Here is a 24902-nt window from a genome sequence, read left to right as displayed (position 1 = left end):
AATGGCGCTTAAACCCTTAACTGCTGAGGATTTTAAACCAGGGATTACATTAGGAATTAAGTCTTTAGATCTCATGAAATGGGGGTTACACCAGCAAAACCAGCATGCATTGTGTTTCGGATGCTGGTATGCTGTTCAACCAGTACAACAATGCTGGGTGATCACCTAAATCAGCACCAGACCAGCATCAACCAGTTTAGATCAGGTTGGAGTTCATGCTGATCTGTGCTTTCTTTTTTAGCAGTGATGTGATTTTGTAATGTGAGACTCCATGAAGAAATTTCTTTCATATGTCATGAAACAGCTTTTAATTATCATGGATCAATATACAAATATGCTAATGAGAGGATTATGATGAGGCTGGTGAAGTTTGTAGCTATAGAACACAGCTGCACCAGCAATCTAACGGGTGAATGTGTTCCTCGAAGATCCTAAACTAAGCCAAAAGTATTTGGATTCATAATAGTTGATCGAACAATCAAGTTGATACAATCCTTACTGTAAACTCTTGTACACATTTACAGAGAAATTGTCATTACACAGATATTTGGAATCATATTGTAGCCGGCTGTCTCAGATGGACCCCCATCCTGTATGGTTTGGGTGTGAGCGTGAGTCCATATACAGGAGTATAGTCTGGTTCTCCTGCATCTTCAGGCCAGAAGAACTGGAACCGACGCAGCAGAGTGACCAAGATGAGGAAGAGCTGCATGCGAGCCAGACCTTCACCGACACATGTACGAGGCCCTGCAGACATATAGAACATATCAACATGGTTTGTCTGTGATTTTGTGTTTTCTTTTCTTAAAACAGTCATTTTTGAGGTCCAAATTTAAACGATTTAGTTACAATTATCCCACAATAAGAAATCGGGTGTGAGTAGCTTTGCTGTATCTTTTACACTGTCCTGATTTCTCACCAGCTGAAAAGGGTAGGAAGGCCTCTGGCTTCTCAAACTGTCCCTGCTCATTCAGGAAGTTAGCTGGATTGAACTCATGAGGAAACTTCCACTGGCCTTCCTCACTCAGTACTGAGGCGAGGTTTGGGATGATGATGGTGCCCTGCAACAAAGAGAAAGCCAAAGTCAGCATATGACTAATATGTACAGAGTAATGATTTAAAAATAATTGAAATCTTCACCTTTGGGATGCTGTAACCCATCAGTTCAGTATCTCTACTGGTGCAGTGAAACACACTCAGAGGGACAGTAATGGCGATACGCTGAGACTCATGGATGACGGCCTGTGTGTATGGCATTTTGAGTCTGTCCTCAAAAGATGCGTGAGCTTTACCCTCCAGAACCTTATCGATCTCCTTCTGACATCTCTCTAGAGGAACATGAGCCACAGTGTGGCACTCATTCAATGCTAGTTCCACTGTCACTGTACTTGACATATTGCATTCTACTTTTTTATTGTACTGATGTTCACTTGTGTATACACTATATTTCCAAAAGTATTCACTCATCTGTCTTCACATGCATATGAACTTGAGTGACATCCAATACATAATCCATAGGTTTTAATATGTCGACTTCTGGGAAGGTTTTCCACAAGGTTTAGGAGTGCTTTTATGGGAATTTTTGACCATTCTTCCTGAAGCACATTTGTGAGGTCAGACACTGATGTTGGACAAGAAGGTCTGGCTCACAGTCTCCGCTCTAATTCATCCCAAAGATATTCTATTGGGTTGAGGTCAGGACTCTGTGCAAACCAGTCAAGTTCTTCCACACCAAACTGGCTCACCCATGTCTTTATGGACCTTGCTTTGTTCACTGGTGCGTAGTCATGTTGGAACAAGAAGGGGCTGCCCCCAAACTGTTCCTACAAAGTTGGAAGCATGAAATCTCTTGGTCTGCTGAAGCATTAAGAGTTCCTTTCACTGGAACTAAGGGACCGAACTCACACCATAATCCCCCCTCCACCAAACTTTACACTTGTCTGACTGCATTGTGCCAAGTTCTGTTCTCCTTGCAACTGCCAAACCCAGACTCACCCATCGGATTCCCAGACAGAGAAGAACATGTTTCCACTGCTCTAGAGTCCACTGGTGGTGCTTTACACCACTGCATTTGACGTTTGTAGAAGCAGTCTGCATGCCTAGGTGCTTGGTTTTATACACTTGTGGCCATGGAAGTGAATGGAACACCTGAGTTCAATGATTTGGTGAGTGAATACTTTTGGCAACATAGTGCATTTGTAACACAAACCTGAACTGATTCATCAACATCTACCTAGAAACAAGAAACTGAAGGCATGCAGTGCCATTGCTGTCTCTGTTAAATATACAATCAAAGCTAATGAAAAGATTCAGGTAAGTATTTCTTGTTTATACCTTGAACGTCTATATGTGTTATGAGGTATAGGAATGCTGTTAAGAGGGTGTTGGATGTGGTATCTGTCCCAGCCATATGTAGATCCATAATGTATCTCACAAGCTGTCCCTCATCAAAGGAAGATCCATCATCTCCTCTCTGTTGAACATATGACACTACCTAATAAAATTATGTATATACTTTTCATATCATTTATCTCATACAAGAAAACCAAGATGGTGGAAGTACTATGATGAAATTAGTTCACCTAAATCACACCAGAACAATCCTGCCAGTCACACCAGCACACACCTTATCAAGCTCATCCAGATAGCAGTCGACAAAATCTCTTGGCTCTCCTGGGACCCTTGATGTCTTGTGTGTGCTGAGCATGTTTGCAGTCATTTTCTCAACTCTGTAGTTATTTTTGTAGGCCTTCTTAAAGGGAAGTGGCAGGGATCTCAGCATAGGAAACATATCATGGATCTGTAAGACATCAAGAGAATAATTCTTCATAGTACTATGTTACATTTTTCCTTATTTCAACTTGCTCATGTGTTATGGCCATCCTTTGTACGTCCAAACATTCTGCAAATGTGCATCAGTTAATTATTGAAATTCTATCTTTCTGCATTAGATCAAACTTTTGCTTTGCTGAAACATCAACGTTCTAATGGAAACATTTATGTTCATGCAATGATACATTGACTCACCATTCCCCAGGGTCCATTGACAATCTTTGTATTTTCAGTGAAACATTGAACATGTTTTTTGTGGTTGTCATCCTCATAGTCATATCGCTTGTTAAATAAAACCAGGTAGATAATATTTGATGCAGCATCATGGAACAAAGTCTGAGGATTCGTAACGCCTCCTGCAGTAGATGTTCACATACACAACTTATGTTCATCATGTGTCTCTGTAAAACATGATATTCTTTGGGCTTGCTGTTTAATTGCATTGTACTTGTACTGAGCAATAATAAAGTTGACTGTATCTCTATCTCTTTCTCTAATGGGCTACAATGGGAAGTAATCAAACAATTAAGTTTATTTATAAAATATGGGTAGTCATGAATTGACTGTAGGGCAATTACCAGCACATTTCTCCAAGCGTGCAACAAGATGTTTAGTCTCTCCCAGAATTCTGTCCTCCATGGATCGCTTCCCCATGCCAAAGTTCCTCAGGGTCATGGAGGCAAAGCGGCGATGTTCCTTCCATCGAAGACCGTAGTCAACAAATACAAGTCCTGTCGCATGTTACTCATATCGGTCAAGTCCAAGTTGCTCAATATGTGTGTGTAAAAATGATCTTAATAATCTTATTTATCAAACTACACACCTTTCCCTTCCCTTAAATTGGTGACCAGGATGTTTTGTGGACGTCCTGAAAAGTCTGCAGACTTAGTCACCAGAGCTTCCTTCACAGCCTTCAAACCAGTAAGAACCACTGCTGGTCTTCCTCCAAAGTAGAGGCTGTAAATGTTCCCATAGCACTGAGCCAACTAAAGACATACAATACAGCAAGCAGAAGAAGTAAACAGCCATTCAAGACAAGACCTGATTACAAAGAGATCAAAGTCATAAAGAGGTAAAAGTAAACCGTAGACAAGTGTTATGGTGCAGGGGTGCCATGTTGCCTACTGGCATTTTCTTTTTCACTGTAAAAAGTAGTTAATTGACTTATCTGAAAAATGCAGAAACCCAGACAGTAAGCTAATTAGACAATGACTCCGTCATTTAATGAGCTGCTTGCTTTTCTTATTCATGCCTAGATCAGGGTTAAGAGAACATGATATTCTACCTTCTCAAAGTCTTTCAGAGGATTAGTGATGTTCAATTGAATCAGATTTCCAAATATGGGCACAGGCAGGGGTCCAGGAGGAAAGTTCTTGGGCTTCTGGATCCTGATGAAGAAGAACAGGAGGCAGATGAAAATCCAAGCAAGGACCAAGGAGCCCAGCATGGTGTTCTGCTGTTATACTGATTACGCAGCCTTCAACCCTTCATACTAAACTGGCCTCCTAAGCCTTTTTCGAGACTGTTTATATTGTAGACTGCGGTTAAATGATTGGCAAATTTGCAAAATAGTCCTGTGACCTTTCTTCCAGACTGTTTATGCTGTAGACTGCAGTTAAATCATTGACAGAGAAATGTAATTTCACAGCTTTTTATTAGTTTTATTGTAATGCATTCATCCTGCTGCATGATGCGGTATGAGGCAGGATGGAGTTTATGGGCTCGTGAAAGTTTACAAAATATGAATGAATTCTGCATTACTCAAATACACCGTTCAGTCACCTTTATTCGCACTGACTGTCCATTTCAGTGCTCATGTTAACACATTCTCCTCAGTTTTGCTTTGCCATTTTATCTCAGGGATTCTCTGACACCATCTTAAGGCCTTTTACTTTACTTTACTAGCTCCACATAGCAGAAATTATATTCTGGCAAGCGAAATATTACATATATCAACTAGATTTAAGATTTGTTTAACTTGCCAAGATGTCATTTTATGTAGTGAAATGAAGTTTGTTATATGAGCCCTTGCAGGGACAAGGGATCAAGTGAGCAAGTGTAAACTTCAGCAGGAAAACTTGTCCAGATTTCATTGCAGTCTAACACAATTCCCTTTTCAAAAAATGGCTTTCAAACTGGACAAGCATAATAGATCCTCTTTAAAGTAACAAATAATATGACACAGTTAGAACTGAATGCAGTGGTATTTTAAAAATACAATGTCTGAATAAATCATGAGGTAGAGCCATGCTGCTAGGAGGGTGATGGAGGTGGTATCTACTCCAGCAAAGTTTTTCAGTGGTAGGCCTGGCATAGTTACAGTTCCTAGGCTACAAAGGACCAAGTGAGTTAATCAGTGTGCGATAGTACCACCCTGAGTCAGACCAGTGCTACACCAGTAATTAGTTAACACTGCTAAAAACAGAAGCTTGACAGTTGTTTGTAAAGTAGCTAAACAATACCTTCCCCTGAATTTGTATTTGAGCATCTGTTTTACCCTAATGGACACCAAAAAGTCACGAGTTTATTTTCAAGAAAACCCAAGAAGACTGATTTTGAGACATTCAGGGGGTCCAAGTAGTTAAATAGGGGGTCCTAGACCTCCCAGGACCCCCTGTATTTTGCACCTTGAATGCATGCTTAGTTAAGGGTGCACCTTTAAAGTTCCTTAGAAAAGTTAATAAACTTTATTCTCTACTCATGAAAGGATCACTGAATAACTGTCTCTAGGGACCTTGCAACCAGCCACCCTCATGTCAATGATTTAACTGCTCTCTCATATGTTCCTCCAACTGGGTTGATGTGGCTCATTACTGGAAAGAAGCAGTGTGCTAAAGGTAAAACCTGCGTAAAACCTTCAAATGAAATCATACTGGGCTCCTTGGTCCTGGTTTGGATTTTCATCCACCTTCTCTTCCTCTTCATCAGGAACCAGATGCCCAAAAACTCCTGGACCCTGGCTCATGCCCTTGGCCATGGAATGTGATTCATCTGAACATCCTGTGAAAGACTAAGGGAGTTCAGTACCATGTTCTGTAAATACTTTGCTATCATAAATTAAACAAATGTTTTTTGACCCATACGGTGAAAAAAATAAACTATATTGCCAAAAGTATTGACTCACTCATCTAAATCATTGGGTTCAGTTGTTCCAATCACTTTCATTGCCAAAGGTGTGTAAAACCAAGCACCTAGGCATGCAGACTGCTTCTACAAACATTAGTGAAAGAATGGGTTGCTCTCAGGAGCTCAGTGAATTCCAGTGTGGTACCGTCCAGTCATGAAATTTCTTCACTAGTAAATAATCCACAGTCAACTATCAGTGGTATTATAACCAGAGGTGGACAAAGTACACAAATCATGTACTTGAGTTAAAGTAGAGATACCCAAGGTAAAATATTACTCCAGTAAAAGCAGAAGTCCTTACTTTAGACCTCAACTTGAGTAAAAGTACAAAAGTATTTGCCTTCAAATGTACTTAAGTATCGAAAGTACTAAAAGATTAATTATGACTCTGATGTCCTGTTATCATTTTTGTGACAAGACTCGCTTCATGAACTCATTTCAGGTGAAAATCCTCCAGCGTCTCTCTTGGTAAACCAGTCTTTTAATAGAACATCCTTAATTAGTGACGCTGACGTCTATTAAAATGAAGGCAAACAGTTTCCATCAGGGAGAACCGAGTGGCTCTGAAATCACTTTTTAAAAACAAGCAAAGTTTCAGTTTAAGATTTATTTGTAACTTAGTTACAAGTTGAATAAAAACTTGCTTTAAACTCAGGTTCACAAATAAGTTTCCCTTTACTATATTGATTTGTAGATCTCTGTTCATAAAAATAAACTAAGCGTAACTAATTTACTATAAAATGAAAGTGTTTGTATGAATTCAGAAAAAAAGAAACATGTCAGTCACGACTGCATATGTGGACATATTTCTATATTGTGGTCTGTTTACACAAAGTTAGGTTAGTTCATCATTTAGGTGACGTATGTGCTCCCAAAGTTTTACACTGCTGCGCTGACGTTGAACTGTGTGCTGCACTGGGTCGGTATGACCAACAGGTCAAAACAAGCTCAGAACAAAATGACTGCTGTGCCCTGATTGGTGCTCTTGCTCTGTGCTTTTGTTTTGACATGTTACGTTTTTATACACACAAAAACCAAAAGGAACGATAGATTTCTCACAATGTAGTGGAGTAAAAAGTAAGATATCTGACTTTGAAATGTGGTGGAGTGAAAGTAAAAACTTAAGTAAAGTACAGATACACGAAAAAACTACTTAAATACAATAACCAATTACATTTACTTAGTTAGTGTCCACCACTGATTATAACAAAGTGGAAATGAATGGGAACGACAGTAACTCAGCCACAAAGTGGTAGGACACATAAAAAAGAACTATGAAAAGAGTCACTGGTATTATGTGTAAGAAGTGTCATATATGTTGACTATGGTTCTGCATGGAAGGAGCATTGGCGCTTTACCCTCATGACCCTGAGAAACTTTGACATGGTCAATAGAGGACAAAATAGAGGACAAAAGTCTGGGAGAGACTGAACATCTTGTAGGTGGAAAATGCTTATATTATCACCATTATACTTCAATGATTTCAATAAAAAACTATACTCATGAGTACTCATGAGTAAAAAAACTGTTGACAGCTCAATGTTTGGGACTATTCAGAGACTTTTGAGACATTCCTGAGCTGTGAAACAAGGTTTGTCGATACCAAAAAAACAGAAAATGAGGACACTGAATTTAATTTGCTCATTTTATTTATTTTTATTTAATTTCAATCAAACAACGGTGGCATGGTGGCGCAGTGGGTAGCCATGAAAGGCCTGTGTTCGATTCCCCAGCCAGGTGACCAGGGTTCTTTCTGTGTGGAGTGCATGTTCTTCCCATGTCTGCATGGGTTTCCCACAGTCCAAAGACATGCAGTCAGGCCAGTTGGACATGTTAAAGTGCCCCTTGATGTGAGTGTGTGTGTGTGAATGTGTCTCTCTGACCTGCGATGGAGTGGTGATCTGTTCAGGGTGTATCCTGCCTTCCGCCTGATGACAGCTGGGATAGGCTCCAGCACACATCCACCCCCCCCACCCCCGTGACCCTGAGGGAGAAGCAGCTTAGAAAATGTGTGTTCAGGCGTGCTCATTCAAACAAGGTAATCGAATTCTTTTCTAACAAAATAAATACCAGTAGCACATTTCCTTCAATCTAAAACTTGTGCAATCAATGTAATTAATGGTTACTTTATAGAACAATCTCAGAAATAAATGTACTAAACTCTCACTGGCGCAGTACCCCATAGTCTTGTCACTGGGGTGGTACCCTAAAGGATACATTGCAGTGTCTTTAGCCAGGCAACGTAATTGTACCAATGTTTATGTTTATTTGTTTGTTTTTGTTTTTATTATTATAAGTTTCCACAACATTAGATTATGAAATGGTACAAATATGTACTTTCACTAATTTATGGTACTGGACCTTATAATGATTATTGTACCTTTCAAGGGTACGTGGACTTTGTTTGTGCCTTGATGAATGAAAAATGTACCTGCATAGTATCTTTATTTATTTCTAACAATGTAGGGGCATCGCATGTATTTTCTTAGATCTGGGAAAGGAGGGAAAAATTGTCAGGTTTTAAGTACATAAACATAACAGTATTATTTGCACTTCAAGATGCCACTGTGTTAATGTTGTCTAAAGCCCGCCTTTTCTTACAGTTTATGAAGTTCTTTGTATCTAAGACAGTATTCCTTGATCTTGCTGCTGAAGACCGTTGTACCTGTTGTACCTGTGATACTATGGATTCCTATGAGTCTTTCAATTAAGACATGCAGGTTATTAAATCCCTATAAAAGTATAGTATTTTATTAAATTTTACAAGATACCAAAATACTTATTTCTTCATTATTTTCTTAATTACATACTTCCCTATTATTTGATCTAGTCTTAGCTGCTGTATTTTTGGTTCATCCTATAATGGACAATTTTCTTGTACCATAAATTAAAAAGAAATTGCCATTACACTGGTATTTGGAATCTGTGCTACATTTCAGTAGCTGGCTGTCTCAGTCTGACTCCCATCCTGTATGGCTTGGGTGTGAGTGTGACGCCATATAAGGGAGTGAAGTCTGGTTCTCCTGCATCTTCAGGCCAGAAGAACTGGAACCGGCGCAGCACAGTGACCAATATGAGGAAGAGCTCCATGCGAGCCAGACCTTCACCAAGGCACATACGAGGCCCTGCACACACATGTAAAATACACATCAACATGGTTTGTCAGTGCATAAGTGTCTGCACACCTTTTTTATAGAGCAGTGATTTGTGAAATTTTCCATACCAGTAATGAAAACAGGCATATAATTCTATAAAATGAGTTTTAAATAGAGAACTCAGGCTAAAGTTAACTAAACTTAACTAAATGTATTATTAAATAATACAATGATATAAAAAAACATCAAATAGGAAAATTGAGTGGAAATAGTGTCACACTGTCATTGACTCTCACCAGCAGAAAAGGGTAGGAAGGCCTCTGGCTTCTCAAACTGTCCCTGCTCATTCAGGAAGTTAGCTGGATTGAACTCGTGAGGAAACTTCCACTGGCCTTCCTCACTCAGCACTGAGGCGAGGTTTGCAATAACAAAAGTACCCTGGATCACAAATAAAACAACAATAAACAAGATAAACAAGTGACACCAGCATGTGATAGTAATCTTGGAAACTAGTTGAAAGCTTCACCTTTGGGATGCTGTAACCCATCAGTTCAGTATCTCTGCTGGTGCTGTGAAACGCAGTTGGGACTGTAATGGCAATACGCTGACATTCATGGACCACAGCCTGCGTGTATGGCATGTTGAGTCTGTCCTCAAAGCATGCATGAGCTTTACCCTCCAGAACCTCATCAATTTCCTGCTGACATCTCTCTAGAGGGACGTATGTGCAAAAGGCCCCGTTACGATCTCATTAATTAACTATTTGCATTGACAGTCTACTGCATTCTTTTTTCTTCTTTAGTTTACTCTGTGCACTTGTACAGACACTGTTGGGCCAAAACATTGTGATCACCTGCATAATGCACTCTTGGTCCTCCACATGCCTTCAAAACAGGTCAAACCAACTAAGGCATGGATTCTACAAGACCACTGTGTCATGTTCCTCAAACCATTCCTGAAGAATGTGTGCAGTGTGTCAGGGCATGTTGTCCTGCTGAAAGAAGCCACTGTCAGCAGGGGACACCATGAAGGGGTGGATCTGGTCCGCAACAATGTTTAGGTCAAAGTAGTATCCTCATCATAGGTGCCTGACAAATGGAGCACCAGCCCCTCCACTGTTATTAGACAGGGAGCCAACATACATGTTTGGTCTCTACTTTTTATTCAAATTAGAGTTCTGCATGGGACCGATTTTTGAGTCCTGCTCCCACAGAAAATCTGCACACTCTGATTTCTTTTGTATTTCTAAGTCTGTGCATGTGCAAAACAGCAGCAAAATACTTGTGGAGTGGTGCTGAATCTAGATTTCTATATTTAAGATACATTCACTTGCCAAGATACCAAGTTTAGCGGTCTTGATTTTCACACACCTACATATTGTAATGCATGAATCTTTTTGATGTGTTATCTTATATATTATTAATTAAATAGGAAATCAATAAATTATATTATTTCACCAGAGGTATATAAACATTTGTATACAGCTGTAATAATAATGTAACAAAAACTAAAATTTTCAATCTCAATTTCAATTTCAATCTCTTTGGTCAAAGAAAGAGAAAGCATATAGAACTGTTGCTGTTTCTGTTAAATCTGCAACAAAAGCTCTTAAAAATGTATGGAACAAATAATGTGACTCAGTTATAATGAAGTGCAGTGGGTGTTTTATAGATGAAACCTTGAATGTCTGGACAAGCAGTGAGGTAGAGGAATGCTGTGAGGAGGGTGTTGGCGGTGGTATCTAACCCAGCAACATGCAGATCGATTATGTATCTCACAAGTTGTCCGTAATTGAAGGAAGATCCATCATCTTTCTGTTGAAAAAGACACTATCTGATAAGATTGCTGGTTCAGTTGTGTGTGTTCTATGTATGTTGATACAAGACACTCACCAATGTGCACAATCTATGTTGGTGTGTGTGTGTGTGTGTGTGTGTGTGTGTGTGTGTGTGTGCGTGTGTGTGTGTGTGTTGTGGTGTAGTGTAAATGTACTTTATTGGTCTCATTTGTGGTTTTGTACAATAGCAGTCAAAAATGACTTTCTCCCATGGCTCAGAGGCTTCCTAGGCTAGTAGCATGGCATAAGCAAGTCTACAATGCAGTTATGTGATTTCCCAGGTCTGGTGCTTAAGTGACTTTACATGCCAGCTACATGGCTTGCCAAGCCATATATCTGAGTGACTCTACACCACAGCTTTGAGGCTTTCTGGGCTGACCTTCTGAGGGACCACACACCACAGCCAGAAGGCTTCCCAGGCTGACTCCCTGAGTGACTCTACACTGCAGCAACATGGATTTTTGGACCAGCCACCTGATCAACTCTTCACCTCAGTCAAGAGGATTCTCAAGCAAAAAGGTACCTTGCACTGTGGCTAAGGACTCTTTTCGAGCCAGCTAAGCAACTATACACTGTGGTTTTTCCCCCCTGTCCTATTTGTATGTATGCGTGCTGTGGGTGTTTTGTTTATTGTTGACTGTATCAACAATAAACAATATTAAACCTTTTTATTATTTCAATTACAAGACACCAGTAGTGAAAGTACTTTCATCAAGTAGCCTTTCTAAAGTCACATCACAAAAACCTTCACAGTAACACCAACACACCTTTTCAAGCTCATCCAGATAGCAGTCAACAAAGTCTCTTGGCTCTCCTGGGACCCTTGTTTTTTTGTGTTTGCTGATCATGGTCAGAACCATTTTCTCAATAGTGTGGAAGTTTTTGAAGACCTTCCTAAAGGGAAGGGGCAGGGATCTCAGCATAGGAAGTGTATCATAGATCTGCAAGACATTAAAAGACAATAATAGCACTACATTAGATTTCAGTGTCATGATTACGTAACTCTTTTGGCAAACTAATGCATTTAAATTATTAAATGCTAAATATTAAATTAAATATTAAATTATCAAAAGGTTTCATATTATACTATATCACTGGTGTCAGAACAAAACCTTGTATCTCCAAAATCATAACTTTATAGGAGAAGGAAAAAACTTTCTATATTTTTTATGTGAGTGAGTGGAACCAGACTTTTTTCCAAGTCATTTTGGGCCGTTTCTTTTGATCCTTTGATGATGAAATTTACAGACAATCTAAAAAAAAGTCCTCGCTACCTATCGCCGCCCGAACTAACCCACAGCCCTGAGTCTCGGTAAGACCGTGAAGAAGAAGTTTTACACTGATATCGCCACCTAAAAGGGGAATGGATTTCTAGGAAATGTAGGAATCAAACATTATAGGTTGTAAATGAAAACAGTTCAATACCACAAAATGTCATCACACACAATTGTTCCAAATTAGTTTTTAGAGGGCTGAAAAATTGATCAAAACTATTTATCAGAGTGACTGGTCGCCTTTAATTAATGACATTCCGTCTTTCTAGTTCATCAAATCTAGTGATGCATCAATACCACTTTGTTCACATATTTTTCAGCACTTGCCGATACCAGTTCAGATACTATGATGAGTAACCCATTTAGAATTAAGTTGCTGTTGGGTAAATGAGTGCAATATGCCTTAGCATTTAAATTGTTAAAATCTAGCTGACTTTAAATGACTGCCATTAGCCAGCTATACTACATAATTTAGCTTTGATTTAGTGGCATTGTGGGGGAGAAGCAGGTTTTGTTCCACGGCAGAAAAACACTTCTGTACAGCTGCAAGTAAAGAATGTTTCATAGTTTTGATCTCTGCTCCTCAACTGTCTCTTTCAACACACATTAACATCGGAGGCTAATGCACCCAAAAAGTTCCCTAGTCCAGTTTTATGCCTTGTTGGAGTCTTAATGGTTGCTGGGCTGGTTGAGCTGTAGTTGAATGTCCTCTAATGCCAGACATACATTGTGCAATTTTAGACATCTTGTTCTACTCACCCCAATACTGCAACCTTGTACCAAACATTGCAGTGAACATAAAAGTAGGCAGTGATGTACACGGTAGGTCTTTCTACAGCCTATATTACAAAGACAATAAAAATTTTTTAAAAAGTCGGCATGAGCAGACTTTGGTAGCAAATGCTGACTTTTTCACCACTGTTTCACTTGCCTGCATGTCTTCAACCATATTTTGGAAGTGGTCATGATTCAAAAACGGATTAACATCGCACAGTGTATGTCTGGCAGGAATATGCCAAACCTCCAACTGCCATGGTGACGTCAACAATATGCTGAGCAAGCAGACCCTAATCCACAGCTAGCTTGTGTTGTTGATTTGCTGGGGTGGCAGTGTACACTAAGTTTACATCACATGGTATCAGATGGTATTGGATGTTGTTATCGGTACATCTTGATGATACCCAATACCAGTATCAGTATCGATGCATCCTTAATCAAATCTTCACTGAACCTTATAATGTAATCATCTACTTTCATGCAATGATACAATAACTCACCATTCCCCAGGGTCCATTGGTGATTTTTGTATTTTCGGTGAAACATCGAACATATACTTTATGGTTGTCGTCCTCATAGTCGTAGCGAGTGCCAAATAAAACCAGATAGATGATATTTGATGCAGCATCATGAAATAAAGTCTGCGGATTTACGAAGCCTCCTGCAGTAGATGTGCACAAAAACAACATATGTTCTTCATGAATGTGTCCTAATAAAACTTTATGCTTTTACTTGTTTCTTAAAACCTAGGAGAGGTATAGTGGGTAGAACTGGTTATCATACAATTTTTTGTAATCAAATGATGCATGCTGATACCATTAACAGCGTACGTGTTGAAATTTTGTATTGAATGACATAAACTTCTCTGATACTTGGTAGTACTGAAGTATTTGATTGGTACCATGAAGATATTTTACTTCCATACCCGGCTCTGATAGAGAGTAATCAAATTACTGAAGTAAATTACCAGCACTTTTCTCCAAACGTGCAACAAGATGTTCAGTCTCTCCCAGAATCCTGTCCTCCATAGTCTGCTTCCCCATTCCAAAGTTCCTCAAGGTCATGAGGGCAAAGCGCCGATGCTCCTTCCATGTAGTGCCATAATCAACTAATATGATTCCTGCCACATATTAGTCATATCAGAAACTCGTTTTAGAGTTATGCTATTTCTAAATGCAAGAGCAATCCAAATATTTAATCATCATAAGAAGAACTCTGATAAACCAGAGTCTGTTTCAGAAGTCTGAGCTCTTTTTGATCACTGAGACCGATTTATGACAGACCTTTCCCATCTGCTGCATCGCTGACCAGGAGGTTTTGTGGACGTCCTGAAAAGTCAACACCATTAGTCACCAGAGCTTCCTTCACAGCCTTCAAACCAGTAAGAACCACTGCTGGTCTTGCTCCAAAGTAAAGGCTGTAAACATTGCCATAGCGCTCAGCCAACTGAGAACAAACAACACAGCCATCAGAAAAAGTTAGCAATTATTTAACATATAAAACCAAGTTACAAAGAGTTTGAATAGAAAAAAGGCAAGTCTTCTATTTTTCCATAGACAGTCACCTACTGACATTTACTTTTGCTCAGTGTGCATCTGCTTTGCAATATTATTAAGCCTCACATTATGAAATGTGGTATTGTACAAGTCCATTTTCAAAATAGTTGGGACACTCTGCAAAATGTAAATAAAAACAAAATGCAAAGATGTGTAAAACACTTAAGCATTGTATTTAAATGAAAATAGTACAAAGACAACATATCAAATTATGACATTGAAAAAGTTTTTTTTTTAAATATGTCGATTTCAATTTGATGCCAGCAACACATTTCAAAAATGTTGGGACAGGGGCATGTTTATCATTGTCTTGCATTACACCTTGCATGTGGTTTCTGGAAGTGTTTCTGAGCCCTTGCAGTGAATTTCACTAATGAATTTTGTCTGGTTTTAATTGCAGTGCCACCTGAGGGCCTGAAGGTCCAGGCCAGCAAATATCAGTTTTTGGCCTGCTTCTGAATCCGAATCTTTTATTTACTGATGATGATAAAGCACCCAAGTTCTTTGCTATTTTACATTGAGATGCATTAATCTTAAATTGTTGCACTATTTGCCCACGTCTTTCACAGAGTAGTGAACCCCTCCCCATCTTAACTTCTGAAAGACTCGGCATATTCTGGGATGTTCTTTTTTCATGCCCTGTCATGTTACTGGCCTCTTGCCAATTAACCTTAGTTAATTAGTTTTGAGTGTCAGGTGTAATACCCGTCTTCGCCTCACATGAATATTGATGTACTCCCTAGTTGTACCCTGACCCCTCACCTGCAGCTCATTTACCTGCCTATTATGGACCTTCAGTACACTGACTCACTGTGAAGTATTGTCAGTTTATCCTGCATACTGAGCCTTATTGTTGATGACTTTGGATTGTCTTGACCCTTTTTCTGTACTCTTGGACTTTGCTTTTGGATCTCCCTTTGGTGCTTTTGCTGTTTTGTGAACCTTTCTAGTGTTTTGACTTTCAGACTGTTTTTGACTCTGATTCTGGTTTTTGTGTTTTGGAGTAAAACGGGTGCATAAATCCCAATCAGTCTGGAGTCTTCCTTACAGTAAGATGTTGCAACGGGTGTTTTTAATGTCTTTTCCTGCCCCTGTTGAAATGTGTTGCTGGCATCAAAATCAAAATGGGAATACATTTTTTTAAAAACTACAAAATTTCCCATTTTCAACATTTAATGTTATCTTTGTACTATTTTCAATTAAATATAGGGCTTAAATGATTTGCATATCATTGTACTTATTTACATTTGCACAGCATCCCAGTTTTGTTGGAATTTTTTTTGTTTTGTTTTTTATAAAAAGGTGAATTTCATTGACAAACTGCTAAAACACAAATTTTTTTCCCTACATTGATTCACTTAAAAAAAAATCTTACAAATGATCAAACACTATCAATACCAATAACAGTAAGAGAATGCTGACCATGGTATAATAAACAACTATTTAGCTTTATTTATTATGCTTAGACTAGCATAAATAGAACATGGTACTGTACCCTCTTAAAGTCTTTCAGAGGATTGGTGATGTTCAGCTCAAACAGATTCCCAAATATGGGTGCAGGTCGTGGTCCAGGAGGAAAGTTCTTGGGCCTCTGGATCCTCACGAAGAGGAAGAAGAGAAGAATGAAAATCCAAATCAGCACCAAAGAACCCAGCATGTTTCTCTGATCTCCAAAGAACACCTTTGCAAACCTTTGGTGCAACAAGCCCTTGTATTAACCTGCCCTTTTAACCCTTTTTTCCAGACTGTTTATACTATATACTGCAGTTCAATCATTGACAGGGTCACAGTTCTGTAACCTAGAAAAAATTGTGTTGCTTGGGAATGTGATTTGCTGTGCTTTTCCTCATCAAAACTTGAATCTTCAGTCTGCTTCAGCCACCTCATATGAGGCCAATAGTGTTACTTAGTTGTTGTGATACGCTGGTATACATAGTATAACTACTGGAAACCACTAGCATTTAGATATATCTATTTAAAAATGAGAAACAATATGTAAGACATTTGAGGCTGGCTGAATTTCATGTATGTGCAGTTTTTACAGGAGAAAAAATGAATCAACTTCATCTGCAAATGTAAATGATGTACTGGCGACCTGTCCAAGGTACGTCTGCCCAGTGACTGTTGGGTTAGGTTCCAGCAACCCAATGATCCAGGAAGATAAGAGGCTTAGATGGGCGTGTGTAAAAATATGAATGAACAGAAATTAAACTCTCTCACCTAGTCAAGCTGACATGAATCTTAAGATAACTGTCTTAAATGTAACACAGAATACTAATAAACAAATTAAATATAATAAACTCTATGAACCAGTAGACTGCTATAGAGTATTTTTATTATAGTGTAGTAGTAAAGGTTCCCAAATTTGGACACAGGCCAGGAGCACAAATTGAAATGAAAAAAAAAGATGTCTATTTTGGTTCTGTGCTCTGGTTTGTGGGTGATAATTTACATTAACGGCACTTTGCAACATGCATAAGAATATTTTGTATTGTGAATTTTGCTTTGAACCCCTGCAAGTGCGTTGAAAGAGTATTCAAAGGGAACTCTTTTGAGAGTGTGAGTGAATTATCTACTGTTATCATATCTTTATCAGTATAACGTTTTTCCATTTGAGGCCTAAACATTGAGTCAGATCTTCTTTTTGAGTCTGTGTATGTGACATTAAAGGGCCCATGTCAATTTGTCTTGCCCAAGGACCTTTATTGGTATAATGTAGGGTGCTTGGCCTGGTGGGGGATTGAACCCCAGTCTACAGCATAGAAGGCAACGGTGTTAACCACTACACTATCCAACCACTCAGTATTCTCTTTTCATAAAATCTAAATTGCTCTGGTATTCGTGCATTACAGTATATTCCACAATTTTATTGTACCATAAATTACAAAGATATTGTCTTTACACTTGGAATCATGTTCTATGTATCTCTAGCTGGCTGTCTCAGTCTGACTCCCATCCTGTACGGTTTGGGTGTGAGTGTGATTCCAAATACAGGAGTGAAGTCTGGTTCTCCTGCATCTTCAGGCCAGAAGAACTGGAACCGGTGCAGCAGAGTGACCAAGATGAGGAAGAGCTCCATTCGAGCCAGACCTTCACCAAGACACATACGAGGCCCTGCAGACAAGCAGGTCACATCAACATGGCTTGTCAGTGCATTATTGTCCAACAATAAGACATCAAATAGGAAAGCCTGGTGTTAGTTTTGTAGTGTACTTTAAACTCTCACCAGTAGAAAAGGGCAGGAAGGCCTCCGGCTTCTCGAACTGCCCCTGCTCGTTCAGGAAGTTAGCTGGATTGAATTCATGGGGAAATTTCCACTGGCCTGCCTCACTCAGCACTGAGGCGAGGTTCGGCATGATAATAGTGCCCTGCACCACAGAGAAAGACAAAGAGATAAACAAGTGACACTAATAAGTGAGAGGAAAGCTCACAACGTAATTGAAATCTTCACCTTTGGGATGCTGTAGCAGTTCAGTTCAGTATCTCTGCTGGTGCAGTGAAACACACTCAGAGGGACGGTTTTTGCGATTCGTTGACAGTCGTGGAGCACAGCCTGTGTGTATGGCATTTTGAGTCTATCCTCAAAAGATGCGTGAGTTTTACCATCCAGAACTTCACTGATGTCCTTCTGACATCTCTCTAGAGGAACATGAAACAGAGTGCAAATTGCACTGTTACTTTCATATTAAATTCCCTTTGCCCTACCACTCTGGGTGACACCGTTATACACTGAAACAACATTAAAAGATAATACAGTGGTTATCATAATTTTTTCTTTGGTCGCTTGCACAACCATCTTGCAAACCTCACCTACACTTCACTGCTCTCATTGTTTGCTATCGACTGTAAACCAGAGGTGGATGGGTCCCCTTTGAGTCTTGGTTCCTCTCAGTGTTTCTTCTTCTTGCTCTTAGGGAGTTTTTCCCTTGCAAAGCTGCTTTGTGACCACAGCTGTTGTAAGAAGTGCTATATAAACAAACTTTGCCTTGACAATTTTGGAAGGTAAATAGTGGACACACTTAATACTGAAAAATATATATATTTTTACTTGTTGAGGCTTCTTCTATGTAATTTCCTATAAAATATGTTTCCTGCTTTTTGCTTAATGACAATGTTGACTGCAAATTAAATAAATGAAGAGTGAGCTCTGACCTTTGCACAGTACTGTTTATATAAAAAAGACATTAATATGTAAGTCTTCAGTTTTCCTTTTGTTGCACTTGGCATTTATCTGCGTGTATCATATTCAATTTGCTAATTGAAAGTAGTGGAATAAGTGCAGTGCAGTGGATGTTTTAAAATTCTAACCTTGAATGTCTGGTTGTGTCATGAGGTAGAGGAACGCTGTTAGGAGGGTGCTGGAAGTGGTATCTACTCCAGCAACTTTCAGGTCTATAAGATACCTTGCGAGTTGTATCTCATTGAAAGACAATCCATTGTCTCCTCTCTGTTGACAAAACATCATCTGATAAGACTGCCCGCATGATTGTTGATCCTGCTATGTCAGTGCTATGATTAAATGAGTTTAATCTTAAAACACACCACAACAACCTCCACAGTAATGACACACCTTATCAAATTTATTATTATTATTATTTTTTCAATTGTGTAATCATTTTTGAAGGCATTCTTAAAGGAAAGGGGCAGGGATCTCAGCATAGGAAGTGTATCATAGATCTGCAGGAAAACAAGACAAATCATTCATAGTATGACACGACATATTCCAACATTACATTAACTGCATGATGTTATAACCACCATATGTACATAGGAGAGGCCAGGATTTCTGCTATGAGAAGTACTCTTTATTAACACTAGCAGAAAGTGGAAAAGACACATAACACAGCCAAAAGTGGTAGCGAAGGACATAGTGCTTCACTTTACAGCAATATAGTGAAGTGTGTGTGTGTATATATATATATATATATATATATAAATATATGGTCAGGACCCAATGGACCCTCACAGAGCAGGTACTATTTGGGTGGTGGATCATTCTCAGTAGCATTGGTGTGGTGGTGGTGGTGATGTGTTAGTGTGTGTTGTGCTGGTCTGAGTGGATCAGACACAGCAGTGCTGCTGGAGTTTTTAAATACCTCAGTGTCACTGCTGAACTGAGAACAGTCCACCAAACAAAAACATCCAGCCGACAGCATCCTGTGAGCACTGAAGAAGGATGATGACCAACACATCTGTGCAGCAGCAGATGAGCTATCGTCTCTGACTTTACATCTACAAGGTGAACTGACAAGGTAGGAGGGTCTAATAGAGTGGACAGTGAGTGGACACAGTGTTTAAAAACTCCAGCAGCACTGCTGTGTCTAATCCACTCGTACCAGCACAACGCACACTAACACATCACCACCACGTCAGTGTTACTGCAGTGCTGAGAATGATCCAGTACCCAAATGGTATCTGCTCTGCGAGGGTCCATGAGGGTCCTGACCACTGAAGAACAGGGTGAAAGGGGGCTAACAAAGTATCAGAGAAACAGATGGACTACAGTCTGTAACTGTAGAAGTACAAAGTGCACCTATATAGTCAGTGTAGCTGATAATGGACAGTGAGCTTAGAAACAAGGAGGTGCTCATAATGTTAAGCCTGATTGGTGTATATTGTTTAAACCACCCAGTGCAAACATACAGTATGTGATCAGAAAGTTAATGGATAACTCACCATTCCCCAGGGTCCATTGACAATCTTTGTATTTTCAGTGAAGTGTCATATATATTCTTTGAGGGTGTTGTCCTCATAGATAAAACGAGTCCCGTATAAAACTAGGTGGATGATATTTAAGGCAGCTTCATGGAACAAGGTCAGAGGATTTATGAAACCTCCTATAACAAATGTTCATCATAAAAATGTGATTCTGTGACAATTGAGGTTTTCATTTACAGTACTGTACTGAAGACAGACACCACCTTTAATTTATTTCATCTCCAGCCAAAACAGCCTTGCAAGTGCAAGTAGTTTATTTTTCAGTATCAAGGACAAAAAAGTAGAAAACACATTTACCAGAAAATTACACAGAAGCCAAACAAAATATATAATTATTTCAGTATTTAGTGTGTCCATTTATATATTTTAGAATGTAATTAAGTGTGTTTCTTTACAGCTTCCTTTTCAGTTTATCAAAGAAATCTGCAGGGATATTTTTCCAAAGTTCAGTCTCAGAAGTTGATTGCATATCCTGCTTCTCATAATCCAAGTAATGCTAAACAGACTCATTGATGTTTGGACTCTGGAGTGGTCAGTCCGTTGTTCTGAGAACACCAGCAGCTTCTTTGTTTGATGTGTCTGTCTCCTTTTCTCAGTAAGAGCTTCTTGATAGCACTGAGTGGTTGTCATGACTACCCCCTCCCAGCCATCCATGTGCTTTTGTTTTGGTTTAAGTCCTGTCATGTGCTTTTGTTTTGATTCTTCCCTGTCCTGCCCCCTTGTTTCTTGACTCCTCCCCTGATTGTAACCACCTGTTTTCCGCCCGTGTCATGTTAACCATCGGTATCCCAGTTGGATTTGAGCCCTGTGTTTTCCCTTGCTGGTCTTTGTTTGATGTATTGTTTGAAGTATTATAATTCTGGCGTCTGTTGTGTTTATCCTGTGTTCCTTTGTTCTCATGTCTGTACCTCAGTATCTCCATGTTGGCTCTGTGACCCTGGACTGTCTTGACCCTGACTCTGGATTTGCCCCTAATAAATCTTGCTTCTCTCAGCACGTACGTCGGCCTCATTATCACTCCCGCACATTACAGTGGTCTTCTCACAGTGGAAGGATGGACAGAAACAACTGTGGATGTTTTCAGATCTGAGGACGCTTGATTGTCTCCTCTCTCTCAAAGATGAAAGCTTTAAGTGTTGTTTATCTGAAGGGGGCAGTTTTGGTGCCTACCAGGTCTTGCATGGTCTTTAATTAAAGTCTTGGAAAATCTTGTTTTTTTTTTTTTCCTTTGACTTTCCTTTTTCTTATGGTTTTGTATTTTATGTCTAATCTCTTTATCTGAAAAATGGCATGATGGCTGTATTGACTGAAAATGATGTAAATGAATGGTGACTCTTGCACAGTACTGTACTTGTTTCCTAAAACTTAGTAGAAGACATTTTATTGGTTGACTGCAATCAACAGTTAAAATTATGACATTGTTACATTTTACTTTATTTGAGTTATGAAATAAGGGGTAATAAAACAAGATGTTCAGTCTCTCCCAGAATTCTGTCCTCCATAGACTGCTTCCCCATGCCAAAGTTCCTCAGGGTCATGAGGGCAATGCTTCTTCCATCTAAGATCATTGTCAGCAAAGGCAATACCTGTCGCATTTTACTCATGTCAGCAACTCATTTCAAAAAGGTGCCATTTTTATATGTAAAAATGATCATAATGATCCAAATTAAAGAAGAAGCACATTCATTAACCACAGTTTAATTAGAGACAGATTTAAGACGGACCTTTCCCTTCTGTTACATCACAAACGAGGATATTTTGTGGGCGTCCTGAAAAGTCTGCAGACTTGGTCACCAGAGCTTCCTTTATAGCCTTAAAACCAGTAAGAACAACAACTGGTCTTGCTCCAAAGTAAAGGCTGTAGATGTTCCCATAGCGCTCAGCCAACTTAAAACAAGCATAAAAAAATAATCAGTTATTCCAATGCAAATGTTAGTTAGTCTGAACTGGAAAACCATAAAAATGTATTTTTTGTAATTATTTAAAAAAAAATCAATTTCAAGGATAAACAGTTTCTACAGGTATCTACAGTTTCTTCAGATGCCTGTTTATTTTGAAATTAGTCTGAAAAGTCAGGTGGCACAACCAGTAAATCAAATAGTGCAAACAAACCAGCACAGTTTACCCAACTGAAATGGGCAATGAAATGCTTTAATATCACTAACTATATTTAAAATTTAAAATGCATGTAGAAATAAATGCAAATATATATGCAGATATAAAAATGTACATCTTGTCCTTTTTGATAAGATTTTTAAAAATAGTCATTTTGAAAACCCTATTTGTCATTGAGCCCCAGTACTGTCTTTGTACTTATGGAGGACATTTGTACAAAAATGTCAATGCAAAGACAAGATATAGACAAAACTGACAGGGACCTCTGTTTGACCCAGTGAGTAAGAGAATTATAATGACATCAGGTGCATTTTAGTTTTATTTTTGCAACATTGAGATGTAGAATTTAATCATTGTTTTATTCATTAGCTTTACATAAATGTATATTTTAATATACTGTCTGTTTTTCCAGATATTTTTGTGTATGTTTATAAATTTGTAAACCAAGTCACTATCATTCATAACATAAAATGGCAGGAACCCACTGTTCTAATGTACCTGTGAACAAACCTGGAATGTTGGTTTAACAGCACAAGCATATTGTTGTATTTACCCTTTAAATACAAACATCAAAATATCCATCCATCCATCCATCCATCCATTTTCTAAACCGCTTCTCCGTCAGGGTCGCGGGTGGTGCTGGAGCCTATCCCAGCAGTCTTCGGGCAGAAGGCAGGATACACCCTGGATGGGTCACCAGTCCATCGCAGGGCAGACAGACACAGACAGTCACTCACACTCTCACACCCAGGGGTAATTTAGCATGTCCAATTGGCCTGATTGCATGTCTTTGGACTGTGGGAGGAAACCCACGCAGACACGGGGGAACATGCAAACTCCACACAGAGAGGACCCTGATCACCCGGCCAGGGAATCGAACCCAGGCCCTCCTCCCTGTGAGGCGACAGCGCTACCCACCACGCCACCGTGCCGCCCCATCAAAATATTGGTATTGAAAAAAAAAATCAGTTGATGTAATTTTCTTTAAAACTGTAGCTTCTTCTTCAGATAACAGTGCAAGTGTCCAAACCATTTTGATCCTTTTTTCTAAGAAAAAGAGAGAACAGATTCTCAAAAAAGACTATCCACACATGCACAAGTATACACTTTGATGACATCAGGTGTTTGGTACTCTACCTTCTCAAAGTCTTTCAGAGGATTGGTGATGTTCAGCTGAAACAGGTTCCCAAATAGGGGCACAGACTGGGGTCCAGGAGGAAAGTTCTTGGGCCTCTGGATCCTGAGGAAGAGGAAGAGGAGGAAGATGAAAATCCAAACAAGAACCACAGAGCCCAGCATAGTGTACAGCTGTACTTCACACCTTCACCAAATGGCCTCTTAACTCCTCTTTACAGTCTGTTTGCATGCTAGACTGCAGTTAAATGATTTACTCATTTTAATAGAATCTTGTATTGTTTGCTTCAGCCTGTCCCTCTGTTGAGGCCAGTGATAACATAGTCTGCACCATTTGCCGGTCTATGGCCACTAGAAGCCATTAGGCTTGGTTTGTAACTGTTTCAAAAAGAGCAATGCAAAGTAAATGTCATCTAGTCAAACAGACAAACTGAAAACTAAATTAATCACTGTAAGCACGCATCACAGGTTATTAATTAACAAATTACAGCAAAACGGGGGGATGTTGACTGTAATATCATAACAGAGCTTTTAGTGGAAGAAGATCTGGCAGTGAGTGATAGTAAATGCAAAAAACATAACAGAAACATAACAGAAAGGTGGACATGCAAACAGCTCTAACTGAGTCTCCATCCAATGGTACTATTTTCATGGGAATTTTAAGGGTTTCTACAACAATCAGATGAGCATTAATGAAATTCCCCTCAATCTCAGGACTCGATCAAGGCTGAAATGATTTTGCTGGCAGTACAATATGAGAAGCAATAGGAAAGACCTCAATACCAACCCCTCGGTGGTTGACATTACCACATGAAGTCAATGCACTGTCCAGGGGTTGGTGTCTGAGGAAAAACATGACCAGCACCAACACAATACATGCACAGACCTCTTCTAAACTAACTAATTTTCTCCTGTAGAGTCAGACGATCTCTATCACACTGCATGAGCTCGACTTCCGTGTCATTCTCACAAGTTTCATGAGATTCCCTGCAGCTGGAGCCTGGAGACAGATGTAGGCTTTGTATTTGGGCAGGAACACATGGACACTACTGGCATTCCTGGACTTACATTCATGCGAAAATGGATCTAAACAAATAGCAAGAGAGATGTGTTGGTCAAATGAAAGTCTGTCATTGTGCAGGCCAGTTTGGTTGTTATATTGGCATTAAATCCATTACAGAACATGACCCGTTCCAATCGCTACCAGTTGCTACTGTACAAAAAACCAGAGCATAGTTCTCTGAGCAATATTTCTCTGCAAGCTCTTTCTTCAAAAGGATGATCAAACACTGCTTTAAATTTGGTTATGAAACAGATACATGAGATGTATACTGGACCAAATAGTGGTCACCCAATCTAAAGGCTTATCAGTGAGGTGGGAAGCTACAAATGATATTTTTGCATGGTCTGAGCTAAACCGGGAGCTACTGAAATGTAC

General features: G+C 39.3%; 2 protein-coding genes and 1 pseudogene across 3 annotated transcripts; all 3 read right to left on the bottom strand.

Moving 5' to 3' along the window:
* Positions 1-280: 280 nt before the first annotated feature.
* On the bottom strand, positions 281-4328 carry LOC108443613 (cytochrome P450 2F2-like). 2 transcript variants are annotated; one of them, XM_017724370.1, is made up of 9 exons: positions 4118-4328; positions 3656-3818; positions 3411-3563; positions 3028-3188; positions 2627-2800; positions 2335-2494; positions 1141-1328; positions 920-1061; positions 281-747 (listed from the first exon to the last, which is right to left on the bottom strand). In XM_017724370.1, the coding sequence occupies exons 1-9, from the start codon at positions 4277-4279 to the stop codon at positions 554-556; spliced, it is 1497 nt and encodes a 498-aa protein (XP_017579859.1). In that variant the 5' UTR covers positions 4280-4328; the 3' UTR covers positions 281-553. The 2 variants fall into 2 exon arrangements, with proteins under 2 accessions (XP_017579859.1, XP_017579860.1); XM_017724371.1 differs by having other exon boundaries at positions 2335-2473.
* A 3435-nt stretch (positions 4329-7763) lies between these two features.
* LOC108443606 (cytochrome P450 2F2-like) lies at positions 7764-16170 on the bottom strand. Its single transcript, XM_017724362.1, has 9 exons — positions 15993-16170; positions 14225-14387; positions 13909-14061; positions 13442-13602; positions 11658-11831; positions 10732-10867; positions 9580-9764; positions 9350-9491; positions 7764-9083 (listed from the first exon to the last, which is right to left on the bottom strand). The coding sequence occupies exons 1-9, from the start codon at positions 16152-16154 to the stop codon at positions 8887-8889; spliced, it is 1473 nt and encodes a 490-aa protein (XP_017579851.1). The 5' UTR covers positions 16155-16170; the 3' UTR covers positions 7764-8886.
* Positions 16171-17414: 1244 nt separating this feature from the next.
* On the bottom strand, positions 17415-23629 carry LOC108443602 (annotated as a pseudogene).
* Between the last annotated feature and the right edge of the window lie 1273 nt (positions 23630-24902).

This window comes from Pygocentrus nattereri, chromosome 8 (genome assembly GCF_015220715.1).
Source record: "Pygocentrus nattereri isolate fPygNat1 chromosome 8, fPygNat1.pri, whole genome shotgun sequence".
In the NCBI taxonomy this organism is placed as follows: Eukaryota; Metazoa; Chordata; class Actinopteri; order Characiformes; family Serrasalmidae; genus Pygocentrus; species Pygocentrus nattereri.
Note: the sequence above shows the minus strand (reverse complement) of the source record. Positions and strands in the feature narration are given on the sequence as shown.

What these genes read in the sequence shown, in the direction of transcription:
- LOC108443613 (XM_017724370.1), bottom strand. Translation starts at nt 4,279, where the DNA reads ATGCTGGGCTCCTTGGTCCTTGCTTGGATTTTCATCTGCCTCCTGTTC. An exon ending in CAATTTAAGGGAAGGGAAAG is followed by an intron (nt 3,564 to 3,655) that starts GTGTGTAGTTTG and finishes AACATGCGACAG; the next exon opens with GACTTGTATTTGTTGACTAC. An exon ending in TGGGTTACAGCATCCCAAAG is followed by an intron (nt 1,062 to 1,140) that starts GTGAAGATTTCA and finishes TCTTTGTTGCAG; the next exon opens with GGCACCATCATCATCCCAAA.
- LOC108443606 (XM_017724362.1), bottom strand. Translation starts at nt 16,154, where the DNA reads ATGCTGGGTTCTTTGGTGCTGATTTGGATTTTCATTCTTCTCTTCTTC. An exon ending in CGATGCAGCAGATGGGAAAG is followed by an intron (nt 14,062 to 14,224) that starts GTCTGTCATAAA and finishes AATATGTGGCAG; the next exon opens with GAATCATATTAGTTGATTAT. An exon ending in CCAATGGACCCTGGGGAATG is followed by an intron (nt 11,832 to 13,441) that starts GTGAGTTATTGT and finishes AATGTCTTGCAG; the next exon opens with ATCTATGATACACTTCCTAT.